The following is an 18357-nucleotide window of genomic DNA, read 5'->3' as shown; positions in this document are numbered from 1 at the left end:
ATGTCAGGTTATTGTGCTTCTGAGATCCTGTCACCGCCCCATGCTGATGTGAAGTAGGAAAACAATGTGTCACTTCTTGCAACCCTTTCATCCTCCCCATCACCCCAGATCTGAGGAGTACAATTCAGGGGCGATCTAAGTCTCCCCGCTGTCCCGCATTTACTCAGGCGCCTGCCATATCAGTCACAACGAAGCAATCAAGTCACGGGACAGACGGAGGGGCACCTCTGAGAGTCAGGCACCGTCAGGGCACGTCAGCCCTCAGGGAACAGTAAGGACTGACCTGGGCTTCCATAAGGGGGTCTCCCTCCTCTATCCCACAGCCTGTCCGGAAACCAACAGTGACACACACGCATTCAACTCCCACACTTTATTGCGACAGGAGGAAGGAGGCCGACCACCACAGGACACCCACCAGGGGTGTCTGGACTTCAGCACCTGATACAACACGAGGACACAATAAATACATTAGGCGACATGGGATGGGGGGGTCACAGCTGGCCCTTCATTGTAAGAAGAGGCGTCCACTGTACTGGCAGCGTCCACTTACACACCAAGAAGGGAGAGGGGGCTGGACGGCCGCTGTGCAGGGAGGAAGGGACGTTCCCTTATGCAGATGGGGAAGAGGCAAGATGGCATGGAGGGAAATTCCTCTGATATACTTGGAAGGGCACGGGCGGGAAGAGGCAGATTTATTTTACATATCAGCAGAAACGGATATGGGAGGCAAGTGTCACTTGGTGACACCCGGGAGAATGCTTCTGGGATGATCGGTTTACACGGGTTAGTGTGCAGAGGCCATTCCATTCCCGGGTGACAGGAGGGAGACAGGCGCAGGAGCGGAGGGTCCCGGGCCTAGAGAACAAGCGAGGTGTACCCCACGGGCACCAGCCCCTCCGCCCCATCCCGCCCGCAGCGCAGCCAGTCCTCATCCACCGTGGCGAGGACACGCAGTACTTCCCCACGCCGGAAGCTCAGCTGGTCAGGTCCTGCGGCCGAGTGGTCACAGAGCGTGCGGACTGCCCTGTGGGAGCCAGAGGGGGAGGCTGCGATGAAGTGCGCTGGGTGCCAGCTGTGCCTCCCACAGTGTGGCGCGTCCCTTTCGGTTCAGCTCGGGGAACACTGATGGGCTCAGGGGACCATCTACCCACAGGCGATTCTCGGGGCCCCTGCGCTCCCGAGCTCCAGCCTGCTGCTTACCTGACACGGTTTACACGTCTACGGACTTCAGTTCAACGTGAGCAAACTACATGACGGCCTGCAAACCATTCCTGCCTGTGCCCTCTGTGCTGGCAGACAGCACTTGCCACCTGCCACCCAGCTGCTCCCAGCAAATCCAGTCGGTCGCCACCTGCTTGTCCTCTGAACCCCTGCATAGGATCCAGCTGCTCTTCCTGAATTGCAGGCTCCCTCCCTGCACACAGCAGCCAGTGGTCCTTCCGAGGCTAAGCTCCCCAGTGGCTCCCACTGCCTCGGTGAAGTCCAGGCTCGTACCTTGCCCACTGGAGCTTCTGGCCACCCACTCACCACTGCCAGCTGCCTCCCCTCCAGCCACAAGCAGCTGTGCACCCCCAGTACCCCCTTAGCACACCTGGCCTCCGCTTTCACATTCTGTTCATTCTGCTACATGTACACCCCACACCATCACTGGGCCTTCCCTGAGTCCCCAAACCTGGGGGACTCAGAAGCCGTGTCTCCACGGCCCCAAAGGACTCAGCCTTCCTCTCCCAGAGTCTTGACCACAGAATTTGCATGGCTGGTTTCCTCACTGGTAACTTCACTGGACCACACACTTCCTGAAGGCTGGGGCACCCCTCCCCTCGCAGAATGCTTGGCACATAGTGCTTGGACGTATTGCCAAATAAAAGATAAATCGAGAAGCCTAATTCCGTGGACGGAGAAACCAAAGGAAGCCAGACCCCAGAGTAGGAGCAGCCCCTGGTGCCAAAGTAGGACACCCCACTAAAGGGAAGCCCAAGCCTTGAGGGCACGCATGTGGGCACATGCTCGTCCACGCCCCGGGCCACATGCTTTTCTAACATTGTGCTTAGTCTTACAACAACCATAACAAAGGCATAAATTACCCTCGGTACAGAGAGAAACGAAGGCTCAGAGATGACTGTCACACCAAGAGACAGCAAAGATGGAATGCAAACTAAGCACTGCTGATGGCACAGCCCTCCCCTGCGCACGCGCGCACGCTCCCACACGCACACCCGGACCCTCCTTACGTGTGGGTCTGCAGCGTGCTGGGTGCTGAGGTCTCGAGCTCCTCAGGAGAACAGGAAGTCTCGGGAGGTGCCCCCCACTTCACCAGAGCCAACACACTCACTGTGGGAGGCAGCCAGCTAGATGGTCTCCTGGAGGAAAGGACATGGTCACAGGTCACCCCACCTCCAGAAAAAGAGCCCAAGAGCCCAGGGCTTTGGAGGAAGGACGAGGCTGAGGGGCCTAACCGTGGCTCAGAAGAAGTCAGGAGTTGGTCACTGCCGAGCAGCGAGCAGCGGCTGTGGGACCCAGGTGGCTTTAGGGTGATTAGGGAGGTGACGACAAAGGTCTACAACACCGGCAATCACAAAGGAACCTGTGAGATCCAGAGGCTCCCTGCAGCGCCTGAAGCTGCGTCAGACCCCAGAGCAGAGTGCTGGGCACATTTCTTTCTCCCGAAGGGACACATAGTGGTTTTTTTGGCTGAGGGCCAAAATGGACAGCCGTCACCTAGGTACCTACTTAACCATTCAAATGTAACCACTTCAGAATGGAGCCATTTTTAGCTCATCGCGGTAGGAAAACACTGCCAACCTCCGACCTGAAGGACCCCTGTGGAGTTTCACAGTAGGATCGCTGGGGGCTCTGGGAGGGAGTCAAGAGGTCATGGAAGGGCCAAGAATCCCGTTACCTGGACTTCAGAGCTCCACCTGCCGATTCTGTGGGGCCCCCAGGCGCTCCAAACAGTCTCCCCAGCCATACGCCTCTGCCTGGTGCCACGTCCTCCGCGGGCTGCGCTCTCTCCTGGGCGCCCTCAGCCGCAGTCCCGGGCCGCCTGGATCCCCAGCGGGGAAGGGAGAAGCCCTCGGAGCCCCCAGAAGCGTAGACCCGGGAGGCCTGGGTCAGCTGCTCCCACCAGCCGCCTGGCGTGGGGGAACTTGAGGGAGCTGAAGGGCCTGGAGGGGTCGCCCCAGAAGCCCCACGAAGGCTCTGGGCCAGCCGGCCCCCCCAGTGCAGCATTGCTTGCACAGTCTGCTGCAGGGCTGGGGGCGCGCCCGGGGGAGCAGGGGCCGGCGGCGGGCCGGGGGGCAGCTGGTGGTGGTGCTCAAAGAGCAGGTCCAGGTGGAAGGTGAGCACCGACAATGGCTGCAGCAGCAGCAGCAGCTCTGTGGACAGCGAAGGGCAGCCGCCCCGGGCCAGGGCGAAGAATCCGGTGGGCAGGTACAGGAGGGACAGCAGGCCTGGGGGAGAGCCACCAGCATCAGCCCCGCCCTGCGCCTGCCCACCCAGGCCTGTGCAGGGCACTGGGGCGGACAGGGACATGGTGGGGACACGCAGACACATCCCTACCCACGAAGAACCAAGGCCGAGCGGGAGGCACACGTGGAACAAGTGGTGACAACAAACTGAGTGATTGGAAGTGGCCTTGAGGGTCATGGGAGCAGAAAGGGGGTGGAGCCTCAGTGAAGGAGAACCCCAGGGATGAATGAAAGAAATGAGGGGGCAGGAGGGGCCTGTTCTAGGTGGAGGGAGGACTGGCAGGACCAGGGACAGGCCCAGACTTGGGGCAGGGGAAGGAGGCGGAGGCCAGAAAACGGAGACCTGGAGGTTACAGTGAGGACTTGGGTCTTTCCCCCTCTGGGCTACGAGACTCCTTGAGTTTGAAGCAGAAGAGTAAGAAGATCTGAGACGCGGATTAAGATCATTCTGGCCTCAGTGGGGCCCGGCAGAACGGATCCCGTTCCCTCCTCCCTCGTAGCCTAGCAACCCCATCCTCTCCCATTTGAGCCTCTAACCTGCATCTTCCTGGAGGCTGGAAAACCACAGCTCCAACTGCTTAGTGCTGGGGGGAAAGGAGGAAACAGGTTCAGGGGGGGAGGACTCCAGCCCTCTCTGGGCAGAACGGCAGATGAGACTGCAAGAGGAGCGGCCTTCCCTGGGAACACGGGGCACCACTACTGTGTCCCACCCACCGTACCCCTGCCGTCTCCAGGCTGTGGGAGGGGCGCCAGAAGGACGGCCACTCACTTGAGAAGGCCCAGAATGAAGGCATGGAAGCGGCTCCGGCTGCTGGTCAGCGGGGCCAGACGGCTGACCTGGTTATACAGGGTTCCAAGGGACCGGGTGCTGGAGCCTGGGGACACGGGTGCTGTCAGCCAGGCCCCAGCCCTGCCCCAGTGGCTGTCCCTGCCGTCACACTCGCGCCCTTCACCTGGCTTCACCGATGCCTCCACCACGCTCCAGGGACTGCTCCTGCGCTGCCCAGTGATGAGGTCCTTCTTGAAAGGCTTCAGCCCGTCGGCCACCAGGGCGTGAAGGGCCGGACAGAGGGTGGTCAGCACCAGGTGCCCCACATCTGGGCTCAGCCGGCTGTCCCCCAACTGGGCCTGGAGGCAGCACAGTGGGTGTGGGTCCAGAGATACCGCCAGCCTCCCCCATCCCGGGGCTACATTCCTCTCCTCACTCCCCAAAACCCTCCCACAGCCGCGTTCACCTTTTGAACCAAGTTCCGGGCCGCCCCAAAGTGCGAGATGATTTTATCCACTGAGGCGCTCACAGCTATCAGAAGACCTGGGAGCCGGGCAGGGAAGGAAGACGTGTCAAAGCCCCCTGTCCCTCGGGGCACACCCAAGGGACTTGGCGAGACGGTTCATGCCATCTGACCATGAGAAAGGAGGGCCGAGGGAGGTGAGGGCAGATGATTCTGAAGCCAGGGGTCAAGAGGCAGGAGGTCCTACCTTTTTTCTGCTCCTGCAGCTGGCCAGTCCCACTCTGGGCTTCTGCCATCCACAGTCGCTGGGCCCCGGGGACACCGGCGAAAGACCAGGAACTACGGACTGGAGGAAGGGAAGAACGCGATGACACTTACCAAGGGTTACCCCAGGACTCCAGGCTTCCGCACAGGTCACCTCCAGCGAGTCCACAGCGCCCCCGCCCTTGAAGAGTCTTGGGAGAGGGGACGCAGGGCTGGGTAGAGCACGGGGCAGGTCGACCCGGGTCCCCGGAGTGAAATCCTGCTCAGATCCCTGCACTCGCCGCCCCTTCCCCGTTCCCATTCCCTTAGGGCCGCGCTCCCACCTCCACGATCCCGGAAGTCCTGGCGCGGGGACAGCCGCGCTCACCTCCCGCCCGCCCGCCCGCCCGATTAGGGCCTGTAGGGCGGCAGATGACAGGCCGACGGAAAGGAGGGGCACCCTGCGCCCGCTCCAGGCCCTCGTCCAGCCCGCGGAGACCCAGGGTGCACGTGGGGAGACCCGACCAATGGAAAGACAGACAGACGGGAATGGGAGGAGAGAGGGAAGGAGAGGAGACCCAAGGACTGGGAGGCTGGAAGGCGCCGGGAAGGGGAAACCCGGGTCTTCCGCCAGCATTTGGCGGAGGCTGTCTCCGCAGCCCACGTGGGGCTGGCCTCACGGGGAAGGCGTGACCAGGACCCCTTGGGCCAAGGCGCCCGGGGAGCTTCCCGAGCAAGGTGGGCGCCAGGCCGTAACTGCACTGGTCAGGGAATCCACAGACTGTGCGACCCAAGGTCCCTAACAATGGACTTGCTGGAACCCCCCTTAAACTCAGTATGGAAGCTGCACAAGCCCACTTCCACTACGCCCGGGCCTCGAAGGAGAGGGGCAACCTTCCCCCAACACAGGAACCTGGCCAGACTCCCCAGAACCAATGAACTTGCTAGGAATCGGCCCGGGGTCAAAGGGCGGGGCCGAGCCGGGTAACCCCGGGGGAAAAACTGAAGCAGCGGCCTGGGCGGGGCTTAGGAGTGGGTGGGGCGGCCGCCTGGGGCGTGGCCTGCGGGGCCGGCCCGTGTCCGTCTTACGTAGCCTGGGCGGAGGCGGTGGGCTCCTGGTCCGGCGAGGGGCCTTCGGCGGACGAGGTGGCGGTGGCAGCGTGGGGGCAGGTACCTGGCGGGATGGGGGAGCCGCGGCAGGGAAGGTGCTACTTCTGGGAAACAGCGGGGACAGCAGCAGTGCCAGTTCGGGGCTGGCCAGGCAGGGCAGGGCCCCCCGAGCCGGAGGCGAATAGGCTCCCACTGGGGACAGGCGGACAGGCAGCAGCTGCTTCTCTGGGGGACTCGGCGCCCCCAGCAGCCGCAGCCCGGCCCCGGGCCAGCCGGCCAGAGGCGCCAGGAGCAGAGACCCAGCTGAGCCCGCGCCCCCACCCTCCAACAGGGGGCGCCCGTCGGCCGAGAACCGGAAAACCAGGGGCCGAGGGAGCAGGAGGGGACGGGCTGCAGGCGGGATTGGCGGGGCAGGTGCGGAGGGGAAGGAGGGCAGCGGGACCGGCAGCCAGGCAAGGAGGGGCGGGAGAAAGAGGGAGCAAAGAGTTAGTCCCGTAACCCAACGACCCCCCCGGTTTCCCTTTCCCGGAGCGCTCCCTGGTAAGGGGACGGGGAGGATGGGTAACACAGAATGGAGGGGAGACGGGAGGAAGCTTTGGAGGCATGGGCGAGGCCGAAGCCCGGCCCTTCTCTGGCTTCCTCCGGCGGCCTCTTACCCTCCAGGCCGGCCTGCGCGCCGGGCTCGTCCGGCTCCTTCGCGGCCGGGGCCTCCTCGCCAGCCGCGGGGCTGACCGCCCTCCCCTCCTCCGGCTGCCCCTCGGCTATGGGCTGCAGCCCGGGTCGGTTCTTCTTCCTCCGGGGAGGGACGGGCGGGGGTGGGGGCCGGGGCGGGACCAAGGCCCAGCCAGCTGGGGGGTCTCGGGGCGGGAGGGGCGGGGGCGGGGCCCGGCTTCGGGACCGAAGTTCCTTGAAGGTGGTGACTTCCCGGGGAGGCGCCGGAGAGCCGCCCAGCGACCCGGTGGGGGGCTGCTCGGTGTCGGGCGAGAAGACGATGAGCCAGTCACTGCGGTCTTTCTTGGCCTGTGGCACGAGGGGCAGCCCCGGGCCCCGCTTGCGCTTCTGGGCCAGCTCGTGGAAGGACGTGATTGTCCGGTGGGGCACCGGCTCCTGGTTGACGTCACTTCTCCATCCCCCATCAATTTTCCCTGCATCTGTTTTCAAGCCAGAAGCAGATATTCCTGCGTTGGTTTTCCATCCGGGGTCGAATTTTCCAGGTTCAGTTTTCCAACTAGAGTTAATATTCGCATTGATTTTCCAACCAGAGTTATTGTTGTCGGTGATTTGCCAGCCAGCTTCAGTTTTCTCTGTGTCAATTTTCCAAATGGGGTTGATTTTCCAACTGGGTTCGGTTTTCCCAGCATCGATCTTCCCGTCATCCACCTCCGGGAGCTCAGCGGTAGGGAGGTCCTGCTCCTCACCCTCATCCTCTTCCTCTAGCCCTGGAGAAGGGAGGTCCTGGCCGGTGGTCAGTGCGTTGCAGTTGGAGTCCAGGCCAGGGCCGGGTGCGGAGGAAGCCCCGGAGCAGGAATCAGGAGAACAGCAGAAGCTGTCGGGAGAGCAGGCGCCAGGGCCTGCGGAAGCCAGTGGGGAGCCCTGCTCCAGGGGGATGATGCTAGGCTGCGGGTGGACATCTTGGTCGCCAGGGAGGTCCCGCGAGTAGACTGAGATGGGGGACTCGTCAGGGCTGAGATCTGAGCAGGAGCTGAGAGAAGACGAGCAGCCCGGGTCCGAGGGAGAGGCAGCCCCCTCTTCCTCCTGTGCTGGGTCCTGCCGGGTTTCCAGGCCGGGCCCGTGGTCCTGGCAGCATCGGCAGGGCACGGCTGGGCTGTTGGAATTGGCGTCCACCAGGGTCCCGCTGCAGGGACCCCGCCTCTCCTTGCCCCCGGTGTCCCCTGGGAGTGGGGATGTGCTCAAGGGCCCCTCACGTAGCTCAGGACGACGGGACAAATGAAGACCCAGAGACACATGCTGGAGGTGGATGTGGTTGAGGTTGCAGAGCAAAGCCCTCTGAGGGGACAGCATGGTGCTGGCGGCGACGGGGAGGCCTCTAGAGAATCAGGAACACCGGGCCTCTCACATCCGCCTACCTGGCAACCGCCCGATGCAGACCTAGAAGACAGGGATGGTGAACCCCAGCCAGTGAGGGTGCGTAGGCGGGAAGGACACCGAGGTGACTGACGGCTGGAGCTCGCCTGGGAAGTCTGCTTTGGGAAATATTCAAATGAGATGCAAATGGCCATCCACTGGCCTTTAGTTTCCTCTGCAGTGTTTGCAGGTGAAGTCGAATGTAACCCCCCGGGAATGGGGCGGGGAGGATCAGAGAGTGCGGCTGCGCTCTGGATCTCCGTGGAAGTGTGGGGGCTTGAAAAAGGATGCGGCCCAGAATGGACCCCGGGTCCTCTCTGCCGCAATCACTCCCAGAGGAAACGGCCAAGGGAGGCCCCGCCCAGATGCTCTGAAAAGCTGGGCGGACGGGAGGCGCGTCCGGGGCTTAACGCAGGAAAGGGTTTGGCGTGGGGGAACGGACCGAGCAGCAGTCAGCTTGTCAGACCTGCCCGCACAGACCCCGCAGGGCTCCAGCCTACCCGCGAGGTGCGCCTACACCCTGCTGGAACCCCCGTGTGTCGGTCCATTCTCTCCGCACTTGTCCATCACCCAGCCACCACCCCACCCCTATTCATTTTTACGACTCCCTCTTGCCCCACCCCGCATTCCCGATCCATTCATTTACACCCCCAGGCCGACCTCCTCACCGCGGTCCTCCTGCAACCGCTCCGGCCTTGGACTCCTCTGGCTCCCCCGGACCCGCTGGTCCCTGGTCCCCGCAGGTCTCCGCACAGACCGGAGGGGAGGGGCAGTAGGACAACCCACCGCGCTGCGCAGCCGCGCCCCTTCACGCATGGGCGGGGCGTGGCTCTGACCCAGCCCCAGCACTTGACGTCTTGCTTGTGTCACCCACTCAGGCCCATCTAGCAGTTCTGGGGATGTCCTCAGGGATGTGGAAGGCAAGGCCAGCAGTCCTGGCTTCCGTGCGGCCGCCCTCCCCCACCCCCGCCCTAACCACTGGCCAGAGCTGCACCCCTGGCTGGTACAGACAGTAAGAGCCTCAAGGTTAATGTAGCGAGACCTGGGACGACACGGTCCATCCACCCTCGCTTCCTATGCCATTGAGGAAAAAAACCCGTTCGGCCTGGGTCCGCTGTGTGGAGTTGGCACGTCCTCCCCGTCTGTGGGTTTTTTCCGGGGACTCCGGTTTCCTCCCACATCCCAAAGATGCGCAGTTAGGTGACACTGCATAGGTGTGTACATTGTCCCGAATGGGTGTGGGTATGGGTGTGAGCGAGCCTTGCGAGGATGTCCTGTCCAGGGTCGGCTCCCACCACCCCCACGACCCCAAACAGGATTAAGCAGGTTGGAAAATAATCTTGCTTTTAGTCATTTTTCTTAAATGAGTGTGTAGCTCACGTTTATTTCAGTGTTTAATACTAGAAGTGTCTTGGGTCTTTATTTAGAAGTTTGGTGTTTTGGTTTTTTTTGACCAGAAACATGTCGTGGGAACGTAACTCTTGTTTCTATCAATTAGCCAGAGCTAAAACTCGAGTCAGTACATGTCAGTTCCCGAGAGCCTATGGAAGGTCAGCAGACTGACTAGCTGATTGAGCGCCCGCTCCCCGGCTGGCAGCCGTTCACTTTTTCCGCTTGTAGATCTTCTGTGCTAGCCTCAGGAAGATGGCCGGGGGCAGGGGCGAGGCACACTGCTCGATGAGAGCCACCAGGCGGTCGTAACTGTCCTGCTCATACTGCGCGAACACGGCTGGCAGGTCCATTTCCTCGTACAGCGCCTTCACCTGGGCCACCTTCTGGGCCTCCTTCTGCCCGTAATTCTCCTGCAAAGGGTTGGGGGCAGGAAGACGGGCTGAGCCTTCCCGCAGCACCCCCAGGCCCCCACCGCGCCCCTCCGATTCACAACGTCAGTGTCTCCGATCCTGAACGTCCTCTGCCCCATCCGTGCTCAGCCCTCCGCTTCCTCTCCCCAGGGTCTCTGGACCCAGGCACTGTTGACATTTGGGGCCAGGTCACTGTGTCCTGGCTGTATTGCTGCCCTCCCGCCGTCACTGGGTGCCTGTAGCACGTGCACACACACTCAAGTTGTGACGAGATGGAAGTGCTGATGCTGACAAATGTCCCATGGGTGAGAACCAGAGCCCATCGCCTTTCCCGTCCGCTCGGGACCCACAGCCTTCCCTCCAGTACCCTCAGGATCTGCTGCTGCACAGGGGACGCCCGGAGCAGACACTGCACCACCAGCCAGCTGCATTTGTTGTCCTGGATGTCAGTGCCAATCTTGCCCGTCACACTGGGGTCCCCAAAGAGGTCGAGGTAGTCATCCTGGGCAGGGAGCAGAAAAGGGGGTGAAGAGGCTCCGGGGCAGGGGGGGAGGAGAGCCAGTGCCCCGCGCCTTCTTACCTGAACCTGAAAGAACTCGCCCATCTCCAGCAGGATCTTCTTGGCACTGCTGTGCTCCCTCTCCCCGTCGATGCCCGCCTGGCGAGGGGGGAGGCGAGGGGTCACCAGAGCTGCCTTCGCCTTCCTGTGCAGCCCCCAAATCTTCTCCCCTCTCCTTTCAGACACCCCGGCCTCCTCATGCTCCAACCTCTACCCCACCCACTTTCAGCTAGGCCTTCCGAGACATCATAGCAGGGACTAAGCCGCTGTGCGTGCCCTCAGACTGTCTTCTTTCACGAGGATGTCCCTGGGTCATACTGATCCTTCTTCCTAACCTCTTTGCTCCCTCCAACTTCTTTCAGGATGAAAAGGAAAGTTGGAGCAGCAAGGGCAGGGAAGGCCATGAATACCACTGCCGCCCGTGAATGCCGCCTGAATTCTCTCCTCCCGACTCCTGTCCACAGGCAGATGGAGGCTTTCTTGTTCCCCTGTGATGGGCCGACCACTTTCATACCACATGCCTCAAGGAACCTTTACAACAATCCTGTGAGGTGGGGATTCTATCCTCTTACGGCTGAGGAAACAGACTCAGAGAATCCCCAACTTGCTCAAGGCACCGCCACCAGTGGGGGCACCACTGTCTGAAGTTCCGTGCTCGGCGCCCACCTGAGTGGGCAGCGAGGGGTGGGGCACTCACCATGTACATGGCTGCAGCGACAGGGAGGTAGAAGGAGTAGAAAGCTGTCTTGTACTTGACGATAGATTTGTACCTGAGTAGGGGGAGCACAGACTCCTCAGAAGGGGAAGGCTCACTGGAGCCCCCTCACCGCGCAGGTGCGGTTCCCACTGTCCCTCACCTCTTTTCAGTGAATCTGCTGAGATCCACATTGCCCTGGGGGGCCGTGATCAGGTCCAGAGTCTGTCCAAGCTCAGTCTGATAGCAACTCTAAGGAGGAGGATGGCCTATGAGCCGGGCTGTCTCCAGGGCTGGGGAGCCCTGAAATCCTGGGGCCCACACCCCACAGCAGCTGACAACAGTGAGAGCGCACCCCAACTCAAGGCCCATATTCCTTCACACATGCAGCCGGTTAGCACTCCCGCCAGTCACACAGGGAGAGCACCCTGCGATGGCCACCACCACTCCCACCCTCACCAACTCCCTTGCGGTCTTCCTCTTCCGGGCAGGCCGCGGCCTCCTATACCCTGAACCCAGCTAGAAGAGGACGGCTGGCCTGCAGGGGGCAAGGCTACGGCGTGGCCAGGCTGGCGCCCTGGTCTGCAGCCCCACCTGCAGGAAGAGCTCGATCAGGTTCAGGTAATAGGGCTGCTCCCGGCAGTAAAACTTCAGCAGTCGGTAGATACATGCTTCTAGAAGAATCGCGTCATTCACGGCATCCAGACCTATGCCTGGCTGTCGGGCAGAGAGGAGGAAAGCAGGCAGGCTCAGCCCAGACTGACCAAGAGCCTGTCACTGGACACCTCGACAGGCTGTGCCCACCTCCCTGTGGCCTGTTCCTGAGCCGCGTTACCTTCCGATACCAGCAGCTCTTCCCCCGTCGGGTGAGGGACGCATCCATGATGTCGTCTGACACTAAGAAGAAGGCTTGGAGCTAGGGAGAGAAGGAACAGTGGAATGCGGCCCTCGGGGCCCTTGGTCACACTGCCCCGTCCCGGCCACCAGCCACACGGCTGGTCCTCCAGAATCACTAAGCAGGGAAGGAAGGTCAGAGTGGGGAGGCCGAGGGCTCCTTCTGGGCTGTGGGACTTCGGCCAGTTATGTGACCTCTTGGGCTCACACTTCCCGACTATAAATGAGACTGAAACACCTGTTTTCAGACTAAGAGACTACGACAGACCTGTGACATCTCCAGACAAGCAGCCTTAGATGGCCCCTGGCATCAGGGAGGCGACGGAACTGCTTCACCTGCTGGACTCTTGCCAAAAACATCAATGATGCTTACAGTAAGATTTCTTCGTACAACCTGACTTTGCATGACTTCTGAGACAAAGGGCTGTTCCCACGTCAACGGCCAGGAGCAAAGCCCCCTTCAGGAAGCTCACCTGGGGTTGCAGGTCTAATGGGACTGAACTCATGAGTGACTCCTGGTGACTTTCAGCCGTGGCTCTTGAGCCTCCTGAACCCCAGAAAGCTCTCCCACTCCGAGCGCCAGCCCCGGGAAGGCCCCTGAACGTGCTGGTTTCGCCACTAGACTGGGCTCCTTGGAGGCAGGGGAGTTCCCAGAGCTGGCACAGCGCTCGTCCCAGAGTGGCTGTGTCATAAATGCTCAGCCAATAAATAAACGAAATGCCGTCACGTTCCCCACGGTGCTTCTTGCTGTCAGGCTATAGATTCTGGCTCCTTAAAACAGCTTTTCAAGACATGGTTTTTACATCTTCACCCCGTCCTGATGTGTGCGCTCTGGTGGGTCTGTGCTGCTCAGAGGAGGCACCTAACATGGCCCAGGGGCTCAGGTGAAGAAAAAGGGCCGTGCCCATCGTCCCAGGCCAAGTGCTTGGCGATGGAGGCTCCATCTGCACCTCGACCTCTTCCCGCCCCTTGACGTGGGGCCTGGGCTTCCCACAGGGGGCACGTGCTTTATTTACATCGTGTTTGGAGTGACAGGGTCCCTCTGAAGCCACCGATGCTTTCAACCAGCACCCCCCAACCACGACTCTCTCCAAAGGGCCCCCACGCTACGGCCCCCCTCAATCTCCTCTGTCCCCCAGCAGTGATTCTGACCCAACTGCACAATTTATTAGGGGAACTTTAAAAAAACACCAGTGCCCAGGTCCCACCCCCGATCAATTAAGTGAGAACTCTCTAGGGTTTTCGTGTTCTAAGTCTTCTCAGGTATGTGCCATAGTAGGGGGTACTGGGAAACAGCACACTACCTGTGTCCCATCCGTCCCAAATGGTTAGCCTGACTGTTATCATGAGGAAATAGACAAATCCAGACTGGGTTACGAGCCACTCTACCAAACTACTGGCCTAGACTTCAAAAAAAAAGGCCAATTATGATGGAGGGACTATTCTAGATTAAAGATGGAAGAAAAACTACCAAATACACTGCATCGTGATTTGATCCTGGATGTTAAAAAAGAAACTACCTGTAATGTACATTTTGGGGGCATTAGGAATATTTAAATACAGACTACACATTAGATAAAACTGTATCAGTGTTAAACATTTTGGATGTTGCTATGGTCTGAATGGATCCCCCGAAATTCGTATGTTGGAATCCTGCCCATCCAGGATGATGGCACTGGGAGACGGGGCCTGGGGGAGGGGACGGGTCATGACAATGGAACCTTCGTGAAGGCATTCGAGTCTTTTTTTCTTTTTTTAAGGAGGGTGCAGCTCACTTAAGGAGTGGCCCGTGTGGGGATCGAATCGGCAACCTTGGTGCTACCAGCACCACACTCTAACCCACTGAGCTAACCCATCAGGGCCTGGGATTCCGGTCTTTGTAAACAGAGACCCCACAGAGCTGCCTGGCCACACCCATCACAAGAAGACACAGCGAGCAGGTGCCAGCTCTGAACCAGAAAGCCGGCCCTCACCCCCCCCAGGCTGGTGCCTTGACCTTGGACGTCCCAGCCTCCAGAACTGTGAGAACCAAATTTCTGTTGTTTACAAACCACCCAGTCCCCGGTATTTTGTTGCAGCAGTCCACACAGCCTAAGGCAGATGTGATAAAGGGAAGGTGGTTATATAGGCAAATAAGGCAAATATCCGTGTTTTTAGGAGGTAAAGGCTGAAACAGAAAAAATAAGAGGTGGAAGGAGATGAGGCAGAAGGAGAAAGACAATAGAAGCAGAGATTAGAACTAAAATCGCCCAAGGAAAAACGACGGTGGACAGCTGAAGTGGCCCCTGGGAGATGTGATAGCATTCCAGCCGTGTTTTCCTAAAACAAACACGGTTCCCAGGTGACCCAGGTGCCGGCAGGGTTGACAACTGACTCTGCAGGTGAGCTGCTGGCCCTCCAGGTCTCCCTTTCCATGGCCGCGCAGCTCTGCTCCTCCTCCACCCTTCCTTCCTTCTTCCCCTGTCGCCTCCATGTTTATGGGCATCTCAGCCCCTCCTGATTCCTACAGGGACCCTCTGTCCCCCGGGGCCCTGTCTCTCAGGGATGCCACCGTCCCTTTATCTCCTTGGAGGCAAATCCCCATTCTCCAGCCCCATGTCACAAGCCCGTCTGGAATTTTCCACACCCACGGGACAGACAGCTCTACCAGCTCCAGCAGGACTGTGCTGCTCCCTCTGGTCTCGTCACCACTCCCTCCGGAGCCAGTGGCACCTTTCCTGGGCGAGGCACCTCAGTACCACCCATCATCCACCAAATCCTGAGTGGCGCATTGCCACGCTTCAGGGCATGGCACCCTCCCAGGACTCACTGCCTCTGTCACTAATGAAAGCTTGAGGCCAGGCCACCAACTCAGTGGGCTGCTTGTTTCCCATCTCTGCTCTAGAATAATCTTCTGGAAGAACTATGTCCCTTTGCTCAGAGGAGAGGTGACACCTCTACGCCCAGTTCCAAGGCCCTGGCCCGCAGGAAGCCTGCAGGTGAAATATGTACCTACTGGCAAGAGTGTCTGTTAGCCCGTAGGTAATTCACTATAAATTCGGCCGCAGCACACAAGAGGCACAGAAACACAAATAACCCAGAAACGGGTTTCAGGCCCATCCCTCCTGTTCCCACCCAGGGCACCCCCACCAGGAAAGCTCTCCTCCGGCCCTTTCCCCACCTCTCTCACCAGTTCCACACACCAGCCCACAGTCAGGGCCCGCTGAAAGCTGTCAGCATCCAGCTCTTTCGGCTCCACCAGCGCCTGAAGTGTTACCAGCACCGTCAAACCCCGCTGGTACTTGCCTCCGAGGACATTGTACTCCAGGACCTGGGGGGCAAGGGCAGAGGTACAGGCCATCAGTGTCCACAGAGCAGCGTCTCGTCCTTCCCTCTCCTACTTCCAACCGCAACTCCTCCTCCAGGGAGCCTCCAGAATTGCTCCTCTCTTGGTTACTTCCCCCAAGTCATGGAACACAGCTAGAGGAGGTCCCTAGCCCCAGGCTCTCTCTGTAAATTCACTGTAGTCCTCAGCAAACAATAGTGCAACATGAAAACCCACTCCCAAGCCCAGGGCAGGGATTGAACCTGGGAGCACTGTGTTCGCTGTGAGAGTGGCTGGCATGCTCAGGTCTGTCGTCCTCTGGTGCCAGCCCCATCCTCACCTCCCCCAGACTTAACCTCACAACCCAGACCCCCTTTCCCAGCCACTTCCTCCTACCCACAGTTCAACCTTTCTGCAAATGAAAAGCCTCCCTCACTGCATTAAAGACAAGCTCCGCCCCCAAAGTTAGTCAGGAGAGAGCTTGCAGGGGACCCGGATTGGGGGACCCAACCCCACTCCCCCCATGGTATCTCCTGCTGGGGCCCCTCATTTTACGTCTGCTGCTCTGCTGACAATCTGATCTAACTCACTGGGAAGACTCCTTTTAATCTCCATCCCAGTGTAGACAAATCTCCTCCTTTTCCTTGGTTCCCCTCAGGCAAAGGAGACAGCATTTATAAAAAGAATTAGTAGACGCTCCAAAAGAAGCCAAGTATTAGGCAACGTAAGTACCCCGGCAACAGTGCCTGTCCCAGAGCGGGGTCTCTGACGGTACGCGCACGCTTCGCTGAGGCCCCTCAGACCGCCTTCATCCCTGGTCCCTGCCGACGTAGCACCTGATGACTTCCTTTCTCCACCAAATCAAAAACTCAGAGCTTCAGGATCTTCAGGCCCAGGGGCAGCCGCCCATGCAAAGCAGTTTGGATGACCCGCCAGGAATGATGGCACAGGCCCCTCCACAGCTGACCTGGAGTCACTCAGGTAAAAGCCTGCCCCCACGCCTGTCCAACGTCCCCCCAACACCACAGCTGGATCCCACACATACAGTGAGCGAAGGTTCACTCAGATGGCACATCCCTCACCTCCCGGAGTCGGGCGATAGCGTCGTCCGCGTCTGAACATTTCACGTCATCTTCAGTCAGCACCTTGATAATCTGGGGGAAGTGCTGGAGGAACTTCTCCTTTGCTTGGCCATAAACATCCAATTTCTGGTCTCCATTCATTCTGAGGGAGGAGTAAAGTGCTCTGAGGAGAAGGGGGACAAATCAGAAATCTGATCAGCCGCTGCCTCCCCAAGACCCCTCGCACCCACTACACTCACCGAGGCTCCTCTGTCCACGCTTGGCACCAGCAGCGGCCACTGTGCCAGGCCCCCAGGACTGAGCCCCTGTACACCAGGGAGGGCCGCCGAAGGGGACCCAGCCACCTCTCCAGGGGCACCCAGCTGGGGGCTGGCAGCAGGAAGACCCCCACAGATCTCAGCCAGCGGGACAGGGGCATCATGGGGGGTGGCATAGGGAGGAGGCACCGAGCACTGCAGGGGCAAGCACCAAAGGCAGGTACAAGGTGGCAGCTCCCCGGGTCACCCCCCAACCTTTGACTTCCGGGCCCTGGCCACGCCCTCTTCTGGAATTAATTCCCCTAATTCTTCGGGGAATTAACAGAAAGGACCCGCAGGGAACAAAAAGTATGACTGAGTGACTGAGACTCAATGCCACCTAATTTTATCCTCAACTGTCAACTCCTCCTCCAGGGAGCCTCTGAAATTACTCCTCTCTCGGCTCCTTCCCCCAGGTTCCGGGGCACAGCTGGAAAGGTCCAGAGTGAAGAACCTCAGGACTAGGGGAAGGAAGTCACCCTATTTCAGAGATCGGTGTGAGGTCTGGGAGGTGGGAAAATACGTCGGCAGCGGCGGCGCTAAATCTGGAACCCAGGTCTGCCTGGTAGGCGGGAGAGGGGTCCAGGCTGAGATGCCCCAAGAAGAGAAGAATTGGAGCCAGCACCCCTGGTGCTACGGCCATGTGGCCTGGGTTCTGAGACTGGGCATCCCGAGCCCCAAGGGGAGCCCTGGGGCTGCGGACACGGCCCCGAGCAACAGGCGAGTGAGGAGGGGTCGCAGCAGGAGAGCAACCCAGGTCTGGGCATATTGGGGGTGCCAGGAAAGCACGACAGGCTTCGGGCGTCTCCACACATCCAGAGGCTCAGTCAATCGGGCCCACAGGCCCCCAAAACCGGGGAAGTCCGACACAACACACCGGGCCTGTGCCTCAAAGTATGACGACAAAGGTAAGGCCGAGTCTCTGTACCCGGCCTCCCATCCCAGCCCTCAGCCCTCTCACCTGCTCCCGGATGCCGGTTCTCAGTCCAGATGGTTGGCGAACTAGTTCTAAAAGCTGTGCCCGCGCTCAGCTCAGCTCCCTGGGTCTAGTAGTTCAAGATCCTTTTTCACTGTTGGAGGAAATGCGTCATTAGACTACAATTCCCGGCATGCTGCGCGAGGGACCGCGCTGACACGATCTAGCGTAGACCGGCTGGGTGGGACCAAGCCACGCTGATTGGCTGCTTCCCCTCGTAAGAGCATGGGGCCTTTTAACGAACAACCAATAGAAGGGCTGCGCCCAAGGCCAAAAGACTAGCAAGGACCCGGCTGAACGCAGGCGGAGTGGGCCTGGGGGCGGTACGTAGTCAGAGATTGGAAGCTGCCGCTGCGAATGACGTCTGCTCTGGTACAGCTTCTGTGCTCCTGAATGTTACTACAACCCCAGCAGGACCAGGTTTGTCATTTACTGGTTCTCAGGCAAGTCATTTAACTTCTCTGACTCCCCGGTTAACTTCCTTAAAACTGGCTTTGCTCATCTGTTAAACTAGGATAATACCACGAGATAGTGTACATAAAGTGTTTTAAGGGTTCGAGAAAAGTAAGACAGAGCAGAAATTAGAAGCCTCACCCCTACACACACACACACA

The 18357-nt window shown here is 59.7% G+C and overlaps 2 protein-coding genes and 1 long non-coding RNA gene across 10 annotated transcripts; 1 reads left to right on the top strand and 2 right to left on the bottom strand.

Moving 5' to 3' along the window:
* Positions 1 to 355: 355 nt before the first annotated feature.
* RUSC1 (RUN and SH3 domain containing 1) lies at positions 356 to 8957 on the bottom strand. Of its 4 annotated transcripts, none has more exons than XM_074318862.2 (11): positions 8806 to 8957; positions 6709 to 8161; positions 6032 to 6442; positions 4947 to 5045; positions 4703 to 4779; positions 4421 to 4595; positions 4237 to 4342; positions 4005 to 4051; positions 2900 to 3449; positions 2232 to 2360; positions 356 to 1024 (listed from the first exon to the last, which is right to left on the bottom strand). In XM_074318862.2, the coding sequence occupies exons 2-11, from the start codon at positions 8072 to 8074 to the stop codon at positions 856 to 858; spliced, it is 3129 nt and encodes a 1042-aa protein (XP_074174963.2). In that variant the 5' UTR covers positions 8075 to 8161; positions 8806 to 8957; the 3' UTR covers positions 356 to 855. The 4 variants fall into 4 exon arrangements, with proteins under 4 accessions (XP_074174963.2, XP_074174962.2, XP_019567390.3 ...); XM_074318861.2 differs by having other exon boundaries at positions 8798 to 8950; XM_019711831.3 differs by lacking the exon at positions 6032 to 6442 and having other exon boundaries at positions 8798 to 8950.
* LOC109434674 (uncharacterized) lies at positions 5997 to 12812 on the top strand. 2 transcript variants are annotated; one of them, XR_012491751.2, is made up of 2 exons: positions 5997 to 6112; positions 10861 to 12812. It is a non-coding gene; the product is annotated as an uncharacterized LOC109434674 (long non-coding RNA). The 2 variants fall into 2 exon arrangements; XR_016021789.1 differs by lacking the exon at positions 5997 to 6112 and adding an exon at positions 6488 to 6592.
* FDPS (farnesyl diphosphate synthase) lies at positions 9491 to 17871 on the bottom strand. Of its 4 annotated transcripts, none has more exons than XM_088799653.1 (11): positions 17730 to 17852; positions 16712 to 16924; positions 16473 to 16614; positions 15256 to 15396; positions 12028 to 12108; positions 11787 to 11909; positions 11356 to 11444; positions 11196 to 11268; positions 10520 to 10597; positions 10307 to 10441; positions 9491 to 9939 (listed from the first exon to the last, which is right to left on the bottom strand). In XM_088799653.1, the coding sequence occupies exons 2-11, from the start codon at positions 16903 to 16905 to the stop codon at positions 9739 to 9741; spliced, it is 1257 nt and encodes a 418-aa protein (XP_088655779.1). In that variant the 5' UTR covers positions 16906 to 16924; positions 17730 to 17852; the 3' UTR covers positions 9491 to 9738. The 4 variants fall into 4 exon arrangements, with proteins under 4 accessions (XP_088655779.1, XP_074174981.2, XP_074174982.2 ...); XM_074318880.2 differs by having other exon boundaries at positions 16473 to 16635; positions 17730 to 17851; XM_074318881.2 differs by lacking the exon at positions 16712 to 16924 and having other exon boundaries at positions 16473 to 16635; positions 17730 to 17871.
* Positions 17872 to 18357: the final 486 nt, after the last annotated feature.

Source organism: Rhinolophus sinicus, chromosome 7 (genome assembly GCF_057876585.1).
Source record: "Rhinolophus sinicus isolate RSI-liver-muscle chromosome 7, RSI-T2T, whole genome shotgun sequence".
In the NCBI taxonomy this organism is placed as follows: Eukaryota; Metazoa; Chordata; class Mammalia; order Chiroptera; family Rhinolophidae; genus Rhinolophus; species Rhinolophus sinicus.
This window is presented reverse-complemented; position numbering and strand designations above follow the sequence as displayed.

Excerpts from the sequence above, each read along its gene's own strand:
- RUSC1 (XM_074318862.2), bottom strand. The coding sequence starts at position 8,074 with ATGCTGTCCCCTCAGAGGGCTTTGCTCTGCAACCTCAACCACATCCAC. Across the intron at positions 6,443-6,708 it reads CGCGCAGGCCGGCCTGGAGG|CCCGTCCCCTCCTGCTCCCT; the intron begins GTAAGAGGCCGC and ends TCCCGCCTGCAG. Across the intron at positions 4,780-4,946 it reads GCTGCAGGAGCAGAAAAAAG|GTCTTCTGATAGCTGTGAGC; the intron begins GTAGGACCTCCT and ends CCCGGCTCCCAG.
- FDPS (XM_074318880.2), bottom strand. The coding sequence starts at position 16,905 with ATGCCACCCCCCATGATGCCCCTGTCCCGCTGGCTGAGATCTGTGGGG. Across the intron at positions 12,109-15,255 it reads TGGGCTGGTGTGTGGAACTG|CTCCAAGCCTTCTTCTTAGT; the intron begins GTGAGAGAGGTG and ends TTCTCTCCCTAG. Across the intron at positions 11,910-12,027 it reads AGAGCTGCTGGTATCGGAAG|CCAGGCATAGGTCTGGATGC; the intron begins GTAACGCGGCTC and ends TCTGCCCGACAG.